Source organism: Gopherus evgoodei, chromosome 1 (genome assembly GCF_007399415.2).
Source record: "Gopherus evgoodei ecotype Sinaloan lineage chromosome 1, rGopEvg1_v1.p, whole genome shotgun sequence".
NCBI classification, from domain to species: Eukaryota; Metazoa; Chordata; order Testudines; family Testudinidae; genus Gopherus; species Gopherus evgoodei.
In genome coordinates, this window is record NC_044322.1 from 227,122,201 (window position 1) to 227,141,400 (window position 19,200).

A 19,200-nucleotide genomic window follows, 5' to 3' on the forward strand; every position below is an offset into this window, starting at 1 on the left:
GCTCCAGTACCAGAATATTGTCTTAGCCTTTAAAGCATTAGAGGAATAGCAGCAGGTTACCTTAGAGGCCACCCTCATCTGTGATCCTCTAAGACAACTCTGTTCTTCATGGAACCAGAAATTAGGGGCCTGATTCTGGAGCTACATAAGGGGAAAGCCAGTGTTGGTGAGATCAGAGTCAGGGCCTAAAACCATCCTGCCAAGACAACAGAAACTGGATAAAAGACATTAAGTTCTGGTTACAGAAAGTAGGATGTGGATGGCCATGTCCAGAAGTTGGAACAAGAATCAGCTGCCAGAAATAGGAGCCTAGGGTCAGGTTAAGCTTGACTAAGACAAGGCAGGCTTGAGAACTGGCCTGCTGCCTCTTCTCACCAATCAGGCAGGCTACTACAGACCAGCTGTGCTTGTTTGGTTGCCCCGAGACTGGCTCTGCAGCTGGCTGATTTCTGACATCCGAGTGCTGGGCTATGGAACTCTGAACCAGAGGAGAGCAGAATGTGCTTGAGTCTGAGGCATTGCTGCATTGGAGATTTATCCCTAGTGTAGTTGAAAGGCAAAGCCTTTCCTTGAGCTGGTGACACTTACCCCAGTTTCAAGCTGGAGCAAGGAGCACCATTCCTTTCCAGAGCTGGGCACTGATGGCTGTCATTATGGCAAATCCTCAGGGGGAACAACCTTCAGAACCCAATGAAACGGTAATGTGTCCCCTCCCCACAGTAGCTGATGTCCAGAAAATGGTTCTATATATAAAGACACAACCCTGAGAAGCCAAGGGAATAGCCTGCCCTCATTTGGAATGTTGTGCTGCTCTTCTTCACTGTATCTCAGGCTTGGTCTACACGACGCATTTAAACCGATTTTAGAAGCATTAAACTGATTTAACGCTGTACCCGTCCATACTACGAGGCCCTTTATATCGATATAAAGGGCTCTTTAAACCGGTTTCTGTACTCCTCCCCAACGAGAGGAGTAGCGCTAAAATCGGTATTACCATATCAGATTAGGGTTAGTGTGGCCGCAAATCGACCTCCGGGTGGTATCCCACAGTGCACCACTGTGACCGCTCTGGACAGCAATCTCAACTCGGATGCAGTGGCCAGGTAAACAGGAAAAGCCCCTCGAACTTTTGAATTACATTTCCTGTTTGCCCAGCATGGAGCTTTGATCAGCATGGGTGGCGATGCAGTCCCAAATCCAAAAAGAGCTCCAGCATGGACCGTACAGGAGATACTGGATCTGATCGCTGTATGGGGAGACAAATCTGTTCTATCAAAGCTCCATTACAGAAGATGAAATGCCAAAGCATTTGAAAAAAAAATCTACAGGCTACACAGTGCTGCGTGACAAGCGTAAAGGGAAGTCAGAGACTCAAATGGACGCTCATGGAGGGAGGGAGGGGGTACTGAGGACTCCAGCTATCCCACAGTCCCCAGCAGTCTCCAAAAAGTATTTGCATTCTTGGCTGAGCTCCCAATGCCTGTAGGTTCAAACACATTGTCTGGCGTGCTTCAGGGAATCGTCAATTTACTTCCCCCCCCACGTGAAAGAAAAGGGAAAGAAATCGTTTCTTGACTTCTTTCAATGTCACCCTATGTCTACTGAATGCTGCTGGTAGACGCGATGCTGCAGTATCGGCTCCTCTCCCCTTCCTGGTGGCAGATGGTGTAGTAGGATTGGTAACCGTCCTTCTTATCAACCCGTGAGTGCTCCTGGTGAGTGCAACCCGTGGTGCTTCAGGTGAGGCTAGCTGGGGGCGCCTGGGTGAAAATAGGAATGATTCTCTGTCACTCCCAGTAGATGGTACAGAACAGCTGGTAACCATCTTCATCATAGCAACTGGGGGCTGAGCTCCATCAGCCCCCTCCCTTTCCTGTGTAAAGAAAAGATTCTGTCCTGCCTGGACTATCATAGCAGCAGCATGCTGGGCTCCTCTCCCCCGCACCGCTTAATGTCCTGCCTGGACTGTCTTAGCATCGGGACGCTGCCTCCCTCTCATTTTATCTCACTAACAAGTCGCTGTTTCTTATTCCTGCATTCTTTATAACTTCATGACACAAATGGCAGGGACACTGCCACGGTAGCCCAGGAAGGTTGGGGGAGGAGGGAAGCAACGGGTGGGGTTGTTGCAGGGGCACCCCCTGTGAATGGCATGTAGCTCATCATTTCTATGGGATCTGACACAGAGCAGCTGTGCTCTCTGAGACACTGGTTCTCTAGTACACTTGCCCTATATTCTAGGCAGGATTGACTCTATTTTTAGAAACCATAAAGGAGGGATTGACTTGGAGAGTCATTCCCAATTTTGCCTTTGCGCCCCCGGCCGATCTCAGCCAGGGGCACCCATGATAGCAGCAGACAGTACAGAAGGACAGATAACCATCATATCATTGCCAATTTACACTGGTAGTAGACGCTACAGAACAACTGGTAACTATCTCTGCTATCATGCAAAAGCAAATGAATGCTGCTGTGTAGCGCTGGAGTATCGCCTCTGTCAGCGGCATCCAGTACACTTACGGTGACTGTAAAAAAAAAAAAAGTTGAACGGGCTCCATGGTTGCCGTGCTATGGCGTCTGCCAGGGCAATCCAGGGAAAAAGGGCGCGAAATGATTGTCTGCTGTTGCTTTCCCAGAGGAAGGAATGACTGATGACATTTACCCAGAACCACCCACGACAATGATTTTTGCCCCATCAGCCACTGGGCTCTCAACCCAGAATTCTAAGGGGTGGGGGAGACTGCAGGAACTATGAGATAGCTACGGAATAGCTACCCACAACGCAACGCTCCGGAAATCGACGCTAGCCTGGGACCATGGACACACACCGCCAAATTAATGTGCTTAGTGCGGCCGCATGCACTCGACTTTATACAATCTGTTTTATAAAACCGGTTTATGTAAAATCAGAATAATCCCATAGTGTAGATGTACCCTCAGTTGTTAAACACTGCAGTGGGGATTCTCAACCTGGGTGTGATAAAGCCACCAGAGAGGGAAAGATTTGCAAGCAGGGGTTAGATGGTCATGGACCATATTGCCCATCTGACAGTGCTAAATAGGAATTAGGTCCCATCTTGATGGAAGGAGAGGTCCTGGCTAGACCAAAGCTATTTGGGAGGGTATTAAAGTAGGTTCACCGTATGGAGAAAGGGGTTGCTCTAAGGAAAAGTTTGCAAACTCCTGTTCTACAGTGACTGGCATCTAGAGGAATATTTTTGAGAGACACATGTTCCAACAGCATACTGAATTACTTTAAAGGTTTTATTCAAAAAATAAAATAAAGTAGCTACATATACAACTAGTGTTTAGCCTTTTGGTCTTTTATAAAAGCACAGTCTCTTATTTTTAATTAAATTGATTTCAAATCTATTTATTATTCAAGTTTAAAAAAACCCAAACTTCGGAAAGTTAGAAAATGGATTGAAAATATAATGTATAAATCATCTTTCTTTTTTTATAGCAACCAATCTTCAGTTTTCTTCTGTTCTATTGACAAAATAAACTGAGACAGGTTCTGCTTCTTCTGTGCAAGCTCATTCATATTTACAACAACTCTTGAAAGCACAGAAGTACCACTGTGTGCAATACAGAAGAATACCATCAGGAATTATTCAGATTCTTGCTGGAAGGCCAGCTCTGAAGTTGCTCATTTCATTCATATTCCACCAGGGTGTCCAAAAGGAAAAATGAATTCAGTGTGTTGTTCTAGGCCAAGATTTTAAGATGGGTCCTTAAAGTTAGGCACCTACTCAGGCCTGCCAATGTGGGGGGCAAAGGGGCCAATTGCCCAGTGGCCCAGGCGATTTAAAAGCGCCTAGGGACCCCCAGGCTTCCTGCCCGCCCTCATTCTGTGCTGCTCCCGGAAGTGGCTGGCACCTCCCTGCAGCCCCCGGGGGGGGGGGTCCCTGCATGCTGCTGCCCCCACCCTGAGCACCAACTCTGCAGCTCCCACTGGCTGGGAACTGTGGCCAATGGGAGCTGCAGGGGTGGTGCCTGTGGGCAGCAGTGCGCAGAGACCCTCTAGTTCCCCTGCCTAGGAGCCACTGCCAGAGGGGTGTGCCAGTTGTTTTCAGGAGCCGCCCCAGTAACCACCAACCCCCTGCCCCACTCCTGCACTCCAACCCCCTGCCCCAGCCTAGAGCCTGCACCCAAACTCCCTCCCAGAACCTGCCCCCCAACCCCCTGCCCCAACCTAGAGCCCAAACCCAAACTATCTCCCAGAGACTGCACTCTGTACTGCCTCCTGCACCCGAACCCCTTGCCCCAGCCCAGAGCCCGCACTCCATATCCAAACTCCCTCCCAGAGCTGATCCCTCCTCCCCTTCAGCACCAAAACTCCCTCCCACAGCCTGACCCCTCACTGCCTCCTACACCCAAACTTCCTGCCAGAACCTGCATCCCACACCCCTCCTGTACAACAACCCCCTGCTTCAGCCTGGTGAAAGTGAGTGAGGGTGGGGGAGAGTGAGAGACAGAGGGATGGGGGAATGGAGTGAGCAGGGCTGGGGCCTTGGAGAAGGGGCAGGACAGGGGCATGGCGTCAGGGAAAGGGCAGGGTAGGTGGCGAGGCAAGTGTCTTTGGGTTTGCGCGATTAGACAGTTGGCAACCCTACCAGTTGGGCATGTGAAAGCCCTGGGGGCTGTGCCGGAAGAGCACACCCAGCAGCACAGCTGGCAGTTCTCTGGGCACCAGTCAGTGCAAGCACAGCACCGCCCAAATGTCAGGCAGACTGTGTCTGTGCAGGCATAGCTTGTGCGTGGGGGCCTATTGACTGTTCTTCCCGGAGCCCCAGACTTGCTGTCGGCAAGCCTGCACCTACATACAGGATGTGATTCTTCAAGTGTTGTGACCCTTGCAGCTCTGATTAAAGTCAAAGGGAGCTGCTGACTGCTCAGCACTTTTGAAAATCAGGGCATTTATTTAGGTGCATAGTGAGGATTTTTGTAAAAGCACCTAAGGAATTTAGGCACACAAATGCCCTTGGATTTTAGCGAGATCTGTGCTCCTAAGTCCCTGAGAAGCTTTTTGAAAATTTCTCCAAAAACATTGGTTTAACTTTAGGCAGACAGCTTCAAAAATTTTGGCCCTGGACTCTCTTATGCTAAACCTTCTGTGATGGAGCCTTGTGAGAGGGAGGAGTTGTGTCAGCCATAAGTCTGATACAACAGCCACCTGCCAGTGACATCTGAGAGCATGGCTTGCTGTATAGGCCATTTGTAAAACCCGCACTGGCATTGGTGGAAACCACAGGAATCACTGAGTCATGTAATGGCACCCCAGCGTGAGTTATGGGCCCACGATGAGGACCCATGTGCAAACAGTGTCACTAGTAATAAACATACTAGAGATGTGTAGTGTGGATCAGTTAATGTTACTCTGGGAATCCTGACTATTTTTTTCCTTCACTCTTGCATATTGACACTCAGAACCTTAACACAGAGTTTTACATTTTGTTGTTTGTGCTTAAAATTTAAATAATAATAATAATTTAACCCCACTTCCCTAAACCAGACACAACTAGAGAAGATGAACATGGAACCAAGATTTGAGGCTACAAGATTAGGGATCCAGTCCCGCAAACTCTAACCTTCTATGAGCGATCCCACTGAAGCCAACTGGACTACTCAAAAGGTAAGGGCTACTCAAGTAAGGGTGTCTATGATCAGGCCCTATGAGAATTAGCTTCCTGTTCTAAGTAGATTTCTTATTCCAATTTCCTATTGGTATTGCGGTAGCATCTAGGAGCATAGTCATGGATTAGGGCCCCATGGTACTAAGTGATATAGAAACACATCACAGAAAGATGGCCCCTGCCTTGAAGTCTTTACAGTCTAAGTAATCCTAAGGCCTCCACCTTTGCAAAGAGTGAGAAGTGAGTGTGCACGAGGTTCTTAAAGGTTTTCTGCTGTTACATTCACAACGTAGCATAAGACGTATTTTGAACATGAGGCAGATGTGTTGATGCACTGTAGTGTGATGTAAGATGTACGATTGTTGTCTAAATGTACCCTAGTCTTCTACAGTCTGATACAACAAGACTTTTTCTTTGAGTCTTGCAGCAGCTGAACAGTCTTTTCTTTCACTTTATCTTCTTGTTCCTTTAAAATCCTAGGAAAGAAGCAAAAAGAAACTACTCTCAGAAAAAGGCAATAATACCTACAAGAAAAAAATCCACACCATTACAGTCGGACATGGCTAATTTGCACTGATGACTGGGAGATTAATTGAAAACAACAGAATTTTGTGAGTTAATGAGTAAATGAGCACAGCTTATAAAACAAAAATCAAGGCTGTTGTATTGCAAAATCTATTTTGTTCATTTACTTGGAAAACTGCAGTTAAAGCTTATCATTGGCAACTTGTGAAAATTTTTGTGAATCAAAGCAGCAAGTCATAAGCTGAGTGGGAGGGATAGCTCAGTGGTTTGAGCATTGGCCTGCTAAACTCAGGGTTATGAGTTTAATCTTTGAGGGGGGGCTCTTCGGGGGATGTGGGGTAAAATCAGTACTTAGTCCTGGTAGTGAAGCCAGGGGGCTAGACTCAATGACCTTTCAGGGTCCCTTTCAGTTCTATGAGATAGCTATATCTCCATATATAAGAGTCCATTGCTGTTATTTGGGGAATTTGTGTTATTCATTGTTTGCAGCCACTGGGTATTGGTCACAAAGTTCAAGAAATCCCCAAAGTTTCACCTGACGGTTCCTGTCAGAAAATACAGCCTCTAATATCTGCCATTCATTATTAGTTTCGCTCCTGTTCAAAGTGTATTGGGGGAGCTTTACAAAAATGCCAATAGGATTTAGGAGCACGTCACATTTAATTTCAGTGGGATTTGTGCTCCTGAATCCCTTAGGTACTTTTGAAAATATCCTCCTCAGTCTTTCAGCCAGGTAGAAGAACTGAACTGGCATGGGGGTAGAAGCACACCCTGTACCCCATGAAGAGCATAGCAATGTCCATGGCTGTGTGCATTTCCCCAGCACTCCCATAGTCTGCCTTTGGGAGCCATCACTGGTGTTGCACCTCTACCCACATTCCTCCACTCAGAAGCCCTTGTTTTGCAACTGACTCTGCATAGACGGGCCCTCTTGCCTGTGCAGAGCCTCACTGACTCCAGTGGAGCTCTATGTGGGCACTTCTGTCCACTTGGAGCTTCTTGCAGGATCAGCACTATTGACTATAACGGAAAAGGCACAAGACAGTATTCAGACAGCAAAAGTTTGGTTCTTATCAGAGACAATTAATTTAGCAAATAGAATCCATTCAGTCATCAATGATAGGGGTCAATAAAGTTCACTTGCAAATCTTCTTGCATTGAATTTTCTTCTTTTTGAGCCCTTTTTGGCCTTCATTTCACCTAGTTTGATTTTTTTACCCCTGCAATAGCCCATGTTTTAAAAAAGCAAAAGCTGTTTTCCTTACCTAGCTAGGTGAAGCACTGACTCCTGAGTATTATGACCGGAACAGGCACTGCATTCATAGAAAATTAAATTGTAATCCTAGATCAGACAGAGAGACCATTTCAGTCAACTTTGCATAATGTGCCAATCAAGCTTTACAAGGCACCACGGAAATATTGGGAGATAAAAGGGAATAGACATTGGTCATTTGGGTCTCTCTGATTATGGGAAAAATTGGGAACCTGTGTTCTGGGGTAAACCTTAGACAATAAATAAAGATGTCACCAGAACAACAACACAACCAACATCCATTTCTTGTCAAACATGGAGTCCTTTGAAGTTTATGCAGTGGTTTTCTTTGAGCCCGTCTACTTTAGAGGTGTATTTTTTCACTGTTTTATTTTCTACATTTTGATGAATGTCATGATTTTAATTTATTATACTGCACCTAGAGAGGCCTGATAAGAAAGAAAGATAGATGGATTAGTAATATTGGTTTAAATTTGTATTTTTGATAGCCGAAAAGCATGTAAAAGTTTGGACTATTAACGTGCTGAATAAGTGTTATGATGACTATACATACACATACAAACACACACATGCACTGAGGCTATTTCTAGCTTATCTAGGGACAGTTGTTGAAATTTCCCGGTTAAATAGCTTAACAGTCACACAAATACAAATTTGACATCTATTATAAGCTCAGAGCAACACCCTTTGTTCTTCTATATAAGAATGCATTTAGACCTGTAAAAGAAAATCTAGCCAGCATGTGGATGATGCACATGAGCCTGACTGTGAGTGGCACTGGCCTTCCCTTGCTCTTCTACAGCACATCAGCATCTTGTATGAGGAGAAATCACACACGTGATACTGACATGAATCAGAACTGATTTCTCAGCAAATGCCATGTGGCAGAGCAAATCCTTAATGTGAGATAATGAGTTACACCTAACTGATGCTAATCATTCATCTTCATCACTTTGACAAACAGATCCTGCTCTTGATGACACATCCAACGAAGTGGGTATTCACCCACGAAAGCTCATGCTCGAAAACGTTTGTTAGTCTATGAGGTGCCACAGGACTCTTTGCTGCTTTTACAGATCCAGACTAACACGGCTACCCCTCTGATGATTGATGACACAGTCAGTCCTGCAACAGAAGGAGCCATGCCTTTGAACTTTGAAGGGAAAATTCACTGACAGAATGTACAGTGGAAACCCTCAGTAGCAGAAGGTAAGTTATGTCTAATTAACCATCTGAGACGCATCCTACACTATCAAGGGAATTGGCTAATGAACGTATCGTGCCACTGACAATTATTTTTGAAAAATCATGGACAAATGAGGAGGCACCTAAAGAATGGGGAAAAAACAAATCAACAAACAAGGAGAGAAGAGGAGTGATTTTGGTGGTTACTGTCCTGTAAGTCTAATTGTGGAATAGCCTCCTGAAGTAACGAAGGCAGCAAAACCTTGTTTGTCTGAACTGTTTACTGATTAGGAGATCATGCCACAGTGAAACTCACTGAATGGAAATTTCTTTGTAAATCTACTAGAAAAGGCAAATGAACTTGTCTTTTCTCTATTTTGCTGATAGTAGTTGTGACAGATATGGCAATTTCCTGCAATGTCCCTGGGACAGCCTACTGAATTGAGTTCACATATGTTTGGGGTTCATTATACTAAAGGAAAGATTTAGGTTTATTGTGGGCTGGGGTGGTCAAAGGCCTATATTGAACAATGTGTCAGACAAGAATGGATTTATGGGACAATACATGTGAAATGAATTTCCTGGGAAATATCTAGGGGGAAGTGAATGCAATTCCCCACCCCCTTTGCCTCTGGTTATGCAACAAACAAACAAACAAACAAACAAACAAACAAACAAACAAACAAACAAACAAACAAACAAACAAACAAACAGTTAATAGAGAAGTGTTCTTTACCCTTTCCCACAATACTAAAACCCAGGGCCACCTCATGAAATTAATAGGCAGCAGGTTTAATGCAAACAAGAGGAATTACTTTTTCCACACAACAGATAATCAACCTGTGGAACTCATTGCCACAGGATGTTGTGATGGCCAAAAGTATAAATGGGTTCAAAAAAGGATTGGAGAAGTTCATGGAGGTTAAGTCTATCCATGGCTATTAGACAAGATGGTCATGAATGTATCTTCATGCTTGGGGTGACCCTAAAACTCTGACTACTAGATGTCAGGAGGGGAAACCAGGGGTGGATCTCTCCAAATTGCCCTGATCTGTGCATCCCACTGAAGCTGTGGTATCTGCTTCTGTCAGAGACAGGATGCTGGGCTAGAAGCATCACTGATCTCACACAGTATGGCTGTTCTTATGTTCTTAATGTGTTCACCTTATGACTAAAAGTGCTTGCTTAGAAAGAACTGTGTGGTGACTTGTAACTGGCAGCAATTACAAATCTTCATAGCCTCTGAAGAGAGAGCAAAGTGCAGACAGTGGCCTTTTAAGCAGTCTGGCTTGCTGAGCATATCTCAGTGTAGGCAGGGAACTAAGCAGTCTGAAAAAACCCCAGCCAGGAGTTAGTGAGACTTATCTGTGGCTAAGAGAGGGGATGGCTGGAAGCCTGAGTGTGAGAGCCCATGGAGGAGGAATACAGGTGCAGTTGCTCTGATCTGGGACAGTAACTCTACTACCTTCTTAGAGAGCACATTTTGGACACTATCAGATTTATATTAAACATGAGTACTTTTGCTTTGAGGCTATTGCTCCCATTCTGCAACGCTACGTCTGCATATCAGACGGCGTTGATTAATGTTGGGGTGCTTGTTCTTTCATGTTGCTGATTAAGCTTTCTCAAGGTCTAGCTGCCCTCCCCGCATCATTCCCACCAGGGCCTTCCCTATCCTTGTTGGACATGCTATCTCCCTTTATCCATTCCCTGAGGTATCGTACTGCATCCTCCAATCCTTTCAAGTGATGAGGATTTGATAGGACTTCCTTTGGTGTGCCAACATTGCAATGTTAGGCATCCTTAGGCATGCTAGAGGGGTTGCAGGAAGGCTGTCCTCCAGCGGGAATCTCCAGGAAGACTGGCTGATTTCTACACCACATTATCTAGCTAGTAAGACTCCATGCTGCTAACTACCAAAGTTTCATGAAGCAATGAGAGCTGCACTACGTGACCCACAGTACTTTAAATGTGATCCACCAACGTTCTTGAAAACCTACTGACAATGAGGCAGATCCTCTGCTGGTATAAATAGGCCTAGCTCCTTTGATGTTAATGAAGCTGGGCAGATTTACACCAGATGAGGATCTGACCCAGTGCAGTCTGAGTGCCCAAGGAGTAATTCATGTAAGTAAGCTACTCAAGTGGATTCGTTAATGGAGATGTCATATGTGGTTTCCTAGGAATTACATTGCCATTTAACAGTAATTAATATCCATTGAAATAAATTATTATAAGCTCAACAGGCAAATTGCTATAATTTAATTAAATCTCTGCAGCTTGTCAGATGACAAATTGTCACTGATCACTCCTTACTTTTGCTCCATCAAGCAATGTGTTCTAATGAGTATTCATTCATTTGAATGTTATCATTTTTCATTTGACATTGTTCTACGTTACTTTTGTAAAGCATTTTATTTCCTTACATGCCATGTTACAGCTAATGACCGAGTGGGCTGCAAGTTCTGCATCTCAGCGTGATTCATCTTCACTTTACTAGTTGCCCATTTTTAAAAAGAGCTAAATGACAAATAGCCACCTACTCCCTCCATTTACCTTTCATGTGTCACTTGCTTTTTGCATAAGGCTACAGTAATAATACCTTGGAGTTTTTCCTAGAAAGTAATCTGCAGGGCCTGAAATTATACCTGCATTTGGATTCTTACACAAAAACCAAACCGATTTGCTAAATACAGAACCTTTTAGGTCCTGAGTAAGGGGCTGATAACATGGGAATTGAAGTCAATGGGAATTTTGTAACTCACTACAATAGGAGTAAGATCAGGCCCTAAATAAGAAAGCACCCTTCTTCATCTTATAAACACAAAATAAAAGCCATATAACAACACAAGACCTATATATGGCAATGTATTATTATCAGTCTGTGTATAGGTCAAAAGTAGCATATAGCCCCAACTCTTTAAATTATATTCACAGGTCCAAATATTGCTTTGTCATATTGGTGCAAATACAGAATAATTCCATTGACTTCATTGCATTTTGGACAAACTAGTAAATCCATTACCAATAAGTAATGAATAATGGGAAAATGTATTTGCAGACACATTCATGAAATCCGATATCTGATTTGATTCAGTCATATTTCTGCTCCTTTTAATTCATTTTTCTCATGAAGATTTGGACAGCTGATTTCTATGTAGATGAATCTTTTGCAGGTATTATTTATATGAATTCATATTCACTACACATCTGAATGCAAAAATAATTTCTGTGTGTAAGCAAGTGCTTTTGTTATTTGCTAGTCCATTTAGGGTGCCCAGATAGGAAGTATGAAAAATTGGGACAGGGATGGGAGGCAATAGGTGCCTCTATAAGAAAAAGCCCTGAATATTGGGACTGTCCCTATAAAATTGGGACATCTGGTCATCCTAAGTCCACTGGTTCTCAAACTATGGCTCATGGATCACGGGTGGTTTGAAGAACACTTGTGAGTACTCCACAGAGAGCTGCTTCTTGTTGTTGTTTCCAGCTACTAAATCACAGTAAAAGAAGCTAAAAATACATAATTTTCTGACATGACTTTCCATGGAAGTAACTGCTGTAGATGTCACAGGGAAATGATGGGATTGTAAATGGAGGGAGGTGTCCACAAAACAATTTATTAAGAAATTGCTTATGCAATGAGGGGGAAAAAAGAGAATCCCTAAGGAGATATACCATCGTTCACTCTTCGGTGTTCATCATTCATTATTCTCCTGTTTAAAAGTTCATCATCCAGTCATGGATCAGAAACACCACCGTATGATTTAGGTGACCAACCACCCATTAATAATTATCAGTAGTTACAATTCATAGGAAAACCACAGGCTGTAAGTTGTTCTGATAAATAATTTGACGAACAATTACAAATAATAACAAATGCAGGACATTTTTCAGGTAGTTCACTAAGAGACAAAATTAATCAAATAATTACTCATTAGAAATGATTCACCAAGATCGACTAATAAGTATTAAAGTTTTTTTCCCCTTCTAAAAGCAATTGCCCTCTTAAAAATAACAACTTGTATTTCTGAGTTTCTAGATATAAACTAACATCCATTAAACACTTTCATCTTTTAGTTTTATTACCGATTCCCTTCTCCATACTGTACCTTGGCTAGATGTTCTCCTAGTCCACGAGGGACTTCTCGTTCTTTTTCATTGTCGGTTTTATTACCCAGCAAAAGGACAGGTATGTTCTCTCCAGTTGCCTCCTGCAGAGCAAAGAACACAACACCATACTGCACACAATATGTCAACATCATTAAAATATTTTTTTAAATGATTACAGATGAAGCAGAGCCAAGACCCACCAGGTGCCAACATGAAAATGAAAATACTGAAGATGAATCAGGCAAGTAAAGTATTATTTTATGAAGAACTATACCAGGCATCAGAATTGGATAAAAGGAATAAAGGAGATATTCTGTGCTAGAAATGCATTACCATCCCTGACATTCCTTGAATAACAGAACAGCTCAGAAATCATTCAGACGTAAACAATTAAAAAAAAGAAAAAGAGAGAAAAATACTATGCTACATAAAACCACAGGTATCTGACTCTACTCTTCCAATTAGATAGGCATGAAAACAACTCATTTGGATCCAATCACACCAATCAAAATACATAATGTAAATGGAGATAATATATTTGATCAAATGTAATTCTGAAAAGTGGTAATATATGTTACCAAGTAAAACACTATCAGAATGAGTATATTACCAGAAGTACACCAGAGATTAAGTATGCACATTACCTGAGTTAAAGACAATGGATTTGGCCATATGTCTTGAACTCAGTGCTAGTTAACATCTCCCAAAATTAGTCATTCAAGATGAATCAAATATGTAAAATATTGAAATTGAAAAGAAAACCATGTTTCCTTATCAAAACTAAAATTCTCTTCTAAAGCTATTTTTTAAAGTGCTGAATTGTTATAAATGTTGAATTGTTCAGAAAACATGTTAAATAAGGGCCTGATCTTGCAAATACTTAATACTGAGTTTACTTCAATGCAGCTACTGACAGTGGTCAGGGCTACTGACAGTGGTAAGTATTTGAACAATTGGGGCCTAATAAGGTCAGATTAATGCAGGGGCTTTAGGGCTGCAGTGTAGACCCTCAGGCTAAGAGGGGGCCCCGCAAAAATAAATCCCTATTTATATACAATTCAGTGGTCCCCAACCAGTCGTCGATCCTGAAGCCTCTTCCAGTCAGTTGTGATCTCCGGGCCCCTAAAAGTCCAGTGGCACAGCAGGGCTCAGGCAGGCAGCCTGCATGCCATGGCCCCACGCTGCTCCCAGAAGTGGCTGGCTGCTGGCATGTCTCTGTGGCCCCTGGTGGGAGGCAAAGAGGCTCCGTGTGCTGCCCCTGCCCCCAGCACCATGCCTGCAGCTCTCATTGGCCAGGAACCAACCAATGGGAGCTGCAGGGGCGGCAGGTGCGGGCAGCACATGGAAACATGCTGTCCCTCTTCTCCCAGGGGACACAGATCTGCCAACAGCCAGCCGCTTCTGGGAGCGGCATGGGGCTATCACAGGCAGACCAGCAGCCTGCCTGAGCCCTGCTGTGCTACTGGCTGGGAGCTGCCTGTGGTAAGCCCATCCTTGCCCGAGCCTGCATCTCGCCCCCTCTTCTGCACCCCGCGCCCTCTTCTGCACCCCAATCTCTTGCCTCAGGTCAGAATCCCCTCCTGCACCAAAATCACTCCCAAAGCCCGTACCCCTCACCCTCTCTTGCATCCCAACACTCTGCCCCAGCCTGAAGCCCCCTTCTGCACCCAAAATCCCTCCCAGAAGAAATTCATATAACAGCTGTTTTAAGGTAAGAAGCAAGCTATTTTGAATTAACTTAACTATATTCTTAATGTAACCACAGAGTGGCTTTATGTTAATTAAAAGGCAAGTTTAGTATAGCGTTAATAGCCTTGATGCCATAATTGTGATCATTTTGTTTTAAATTAGGAAAAAGACTTGTATACAGTGGCCCATAAAATCTAATAGCCCTGGGCCCACAGGAGAGTTAATCTGGCCCTGGGGCCTAACTCCAAAGTACAGATACAGTGTTTCACATGTTAGCAAACTGTGCTTACTGCCAGAAGATCTGAATAGACAATAGCATTTTTAAGTCGCAAAAAGCTCACCGGGGCAGGGGCTATGACTGGGTGTGAGCAGGGGGAGAAAAACAAGATGTTCCACAGAATTTTTTTCAGGAAGCTGAATCCTATAAAATAAACCAGCTTTACAGCATGTACAGTGAGTGGATACCGTTGATTTACATGAGCAACCTATTTAAAATCTCCTAACTTAAAGATGTAGCCGTTGCAAAACTGTTTCTTATGAATTACATCACTGCACTGAAGCATCTTTCAACTCCAATGACAATGATCAATGTATACTGATATGGGAAGCAGAGGAGTGCATGCTGGGAATTCTTTCCCTCAGATTAAACCAGGAAAGATGGACATACATCCAATCAATGGTGGCCACTGAAGAGAGATACTCCTTGCAATTTTAGAATGACTATTGTTTTCCTATAAAATGGAAGTAGGGCTTCTGTAAAAAGCTGGCTTGGTGGCTCTGTCCACTAAAGTCCTATATATAGCAGAGTAATTGCTACAGCACAAGAAGTGGTAGGACCTTACTTCCTCCTTTTTGACCTGCCTGTAACCCCCACCTGGAGGGAATGCCTCAAGAAGCTAGAGCATGTGGCCAGAGTAGTTTAGATTGAAAGCTACATCCTCTTACCTCAATGCTCACCAGCCATTGTTTGACAGCTGTGAATGTGTCTTTTGCTGTTAAATCATACATCACAATGACACCATCAGCTTTTCTGAAAAACTGCTTGGTAATACTGCGGTACCTGCAAACAAGAATCTGTTTATAGCCCTTTGCCATAGAGCAGTAGCAATGTAACAATATGATTACAGCATAGTAGTCAGAAGCTGCACACCAACCCTTCAGTCCTGCAGCATTGAAGATTTATACACAGGGATGTAGATAGAACATTTGTATTCGTTTGAGCTCAGTTTGGGCCACAGATATGGGCATGTGGAGCCAAATACCTTCTTAAATCAGGGCCTAGTTCTGCATCCCTTATTCACATGTGTAATTCCCACTCACTCAAGTAGTCCTATCGAAGTCAATGGGATTACACACATGAGCTGTAACAACAGTACGTTGATAGCTCTTTTCATCTCTAGATCTTACAGTAATTTACAAAAGTGGTTAAGCTTATTACACTCATATACAGATGCACAGTAAATGGAGGCATAGGTAGGTATAAGTGGCAAGTCAATGGCAGAGATGGAAAAAGAGCTCACCATGTTGTCATACTAAGGTTTATTCACATGAGTAAGAGCTGGAGGACCAAAGCTTCATTTACTTAGCTTAGGCCTGGTCTACACTAGTGTGTGGGGTCGATCTAAGAAATGCAACTTCAACTACGGGAATAGTGTAGATGAAGTCGAAGTATCTTATTTCGACCTACCTCCCGTCCTCAGGGCGCTGGATTGACGGCCGCAGCTCCCCCTGTCGACTCCGCTACCGCCGCTCGCCCTGGTGGAGTTCTAGAGTCGATGGGAGCACATTCTAGATGTGATATATCGATCCCCGATAAACTGATTGCTACCCTCCGATCCGGCGGGTAGTGTAGACATACCCTTACATATGAATTTACATTCAGAGGACACATTTCTGCTCTCTGACGAGCAGAGTGGATTTTCTTCCTACTTATTTTACACATGAAACCTCCATTGTTATCGCTGGCAATCCCATGCACTAGATGAGTGCAAAATTTGTAATAGAGTGCAGTGTAGATCTGAAGGGAAAATTGAGCTATACAGTGAAATACGGCGAGGGAATAAATCTAGTGCTTTCTGGATTTATCAGTCCCCTTTTTATCTGCTCCTATAAAGTTCATTCTTTTTCTCCTTTAGTGGCAATCCCATGTATGGAACGCACAATGTTAGTGACTAAAAGATCAAGTAAACAAAAATGTGCAGTAAGCGTTTTGAAAAATCCTGCTGCTGACCCTTTCCCTTGTCTTTCTGTTCTTGTACTACCAATGGTCGCACGTATGCTCTGACCCCTGCCTTGCGTCCTCCGAACCTCACCTTGTGCGTCATTTCAGGAATTCCTCACTCCTCTATGTGAAAAATTTTTCAGGCTTCAATTGAAAAAAAAACCCAACATTTCAATTTTCAGCAACTGAAAACTGCAATTTTTTTTCCAGACAAAATTAATGTTTTTCATTTTTCTTTTTTTGTCTTTCAATGAAAACATGAAACATTTAAATGGAAACAGGTATTTTGTGTGTGAATATTTCCTTTTTGTTAAAAAGTAATTTTCTGTTGAAAAAACCTTTCTGACAGAACATTTTCAACCAGCTCCACTCCTTAATAGCAGCTTATGGGACTATTTTTTTAAGAGTCTCTACAACAGGCTGGCAGGGTTTGCCTGAAACACCCCACCCTGTTAACCAATATTGATCCTTCTGGGAAAGGATCAAAGGCCTGCTCTCACTTTCATTGAACTAAATGAGAATACGCCCATTTCTCCCCACTTCTGGGGAGCAGGATTGAGCCCAAAGGCTGCACTTTTCTAAATGCACAGAGTAGGAGAGTAGAAAGTTAAGACATTTTCTCACCGTTCCTGCCCAGCAGTGTCCCAGAGCTGCAGGGCTACCTGGCTGTTATCCACTGTCACTGTTTTCACACTGTAATCTATACCTATAAACACAGCACAAGTTGTCTTAGGTTCATTCTGATGGTCTGATCAGGTTCATGGTAGTTTAAGATAATAGTGTCATGTTCAAACAAGCCACAAATATTGCTAACCTGTGTTCTTTGGTTCAAAAGGCATGCAATAGATTCTGACCCTTAACAACAGGTTGATAATAAGAATAGGCAGAAGCTTTTATTTGCCATAGTTTTAAAGCAATAACATAAACATATTAAATGTAAATGTGTTAAATTAATTTAATTCACAAAAAGTCAGGATGAGTAAAATTTTCAAAAGAGCCCAAGTGATTTAGGATCCTAAGTCCCATTGAAAGTCAAGGTGATTTAGGCTGCTAAGCCATATAGGCACTTTTGAAAATATTGCCTAGTATGCTCAAATAAGTTCTCCCTAGCTTTGGTTTATACACTTTTTGGATATTTATAATGATACTTGCTCTAACCATTAGATTACACTGCCCCCTTCTGCAACATGCTTCTAAGATTTGCTCCTGCTAGACTGATGTCAATGGGAGTGTTGCTACTGAGTTTAATGGATCTGGTCCTAATGCCTTCAGCAAGTAATCAGAACATTCAGATGGACTGTAGAGGATGTTTCCACTACCAAAATCTAGTTTCATGGAAGTGGGTTTGAGTTGCATCTGGGTTTGTCAAGGTTTTGAATGACCAGCTGTTCTGCACAGTCTGCTCTATCAGTCTTATCAGCAGTTCTTATTTTTATAATGTTACTTTTGGCTTATCTGTATTTGCAGGCCAGCCAAATAACCCACTTCCTGGTATGACTCACACAGATAACGAGTTACTGTTGTGCGTTAGAGATTATATTTAAAAACTTGCCATCTAAGCTGCAGCTCCCAACATCGGTGCCTTCCTTCTAGAAGCCCCAGGAAATTATGCATATAGTCTGAAGGTCTGACTTGTAAGTGCAACGGTTACGAGCACAAGCTATCTTGGCTCCAGTTAAGCACCCAGCTTTGTAAATTTATCGCTAACATTTTTCTCTTTTGTGCTATACAAAGCTTTTTTCCCTGGAAAATTAGGCAATTATGATTTCAGTGATGGTCATAAGGACATTTGACATTTGCTAAATCTTATTAATCTTTTGGGATGCAGTGTGATCTAGTGCCTCGGTTACTAGACGAGAAGCTAGGAGACCCGAGGAAAAATCCTGGCTCCACTGAAATCAATGGGAATTTTGCCAATGGCTTCAGTGAGCCAAGGATTTCATCACTGGGTTCTAATTTCAGTTCTGCCACTAATCTGCTCTGTGACCTCAGGTAATCCATCACTTCTCTGTCCCTTTGCTTCTCCTCTTTGGGACAAGGACTTTCTCTCACTATGTATTTGTACAGTATCTAGCACAACAGGGCCACAGCCTTGGTTGGAACCTCTAGGTACTACTGTAATCATCATCATAATGTTTCTTAAACTTACCTACGGTAGCAGATGTGTCTGGGGAAAAATGGCCTTCACAGAATCGCCTCAAAAATGAAGTCTTTCCCACACTTGAATTGCCCACAAAAACAATCTTGAATAAGCGATCAGGGGCAGAGTATATTCTCTCCTCCTTCAAACAAGCACAAAAGTTAGTTGACAATTTAAACTCTAACTTTGAACTCTGTTGCCCTTTCCAATTTGTAAAGACTTAAAGATGACCTGCAAAGAGGAAAAAATTGAGGCTGTATCCTTCCTTCTTGGTGACATATGAAATAACCTTAAGAGTTTTTAATCTGGTTGATTTTTTAAGGAGTTTTGTTTGTTTTTTACCTTAATGACATTAGGAATGTCCAGTCTGGCCTTCTTTGGTTTTAGTGGAAGACTCTGTAGAGGTCTTAGCTGTGAA

General features: G+C 43.0%; 1 protein-coding gene across 4 annotated transcripts in view; it reads right to left on the minus strand.

Moving 5' to 3' along the window:
* Positions 1-4,468: 4,468 nt before the first annotated feature.
* CRACR2A (calcium release activated channel regulator 2A) overlaps positions 4,469-19,200 on the minus strand; it is a 93,568-nt gene continuing 78,836 nt past the window's right edge. For 2 of the 4 annotated variants that reach the window (XM_030538535.1, XM_030538544.1), the window contains exons 13-18: positions 18,792-18,924; positions 17,267-17,348; positions 15,367-15,481; positions 12,732-12,833; positions 7,427-7,503; positions 4,469-6,112 (exon numbers count right to left, since the gene is read on the minus strand). In XM_030538535.1, coding sequence (XP_030394395.1) covers positions 6,022-6,112; positions 7,427-7,503; positions 12,732-12,833; positions 15,367-15,481; positions 17,267-17,348; positions 18,792-18,924 — 600 coding nt within the window. In that variant the 3' untranslated portion in view covers positions 4,469-6,021. Of the gene's footprint in view, positions 6,113-7,426; positions 7,504-12,731; positions 12,834-15,366; positions 15,482-16,016; positions 16,188-17,266; positions 17,349-18,791; positions 18,925-19,200 lie in introns of those variants that run through there. The other 2 variants (XM_030538564.1, XM_030538553.1) reach the window with 2 other exon arrangements.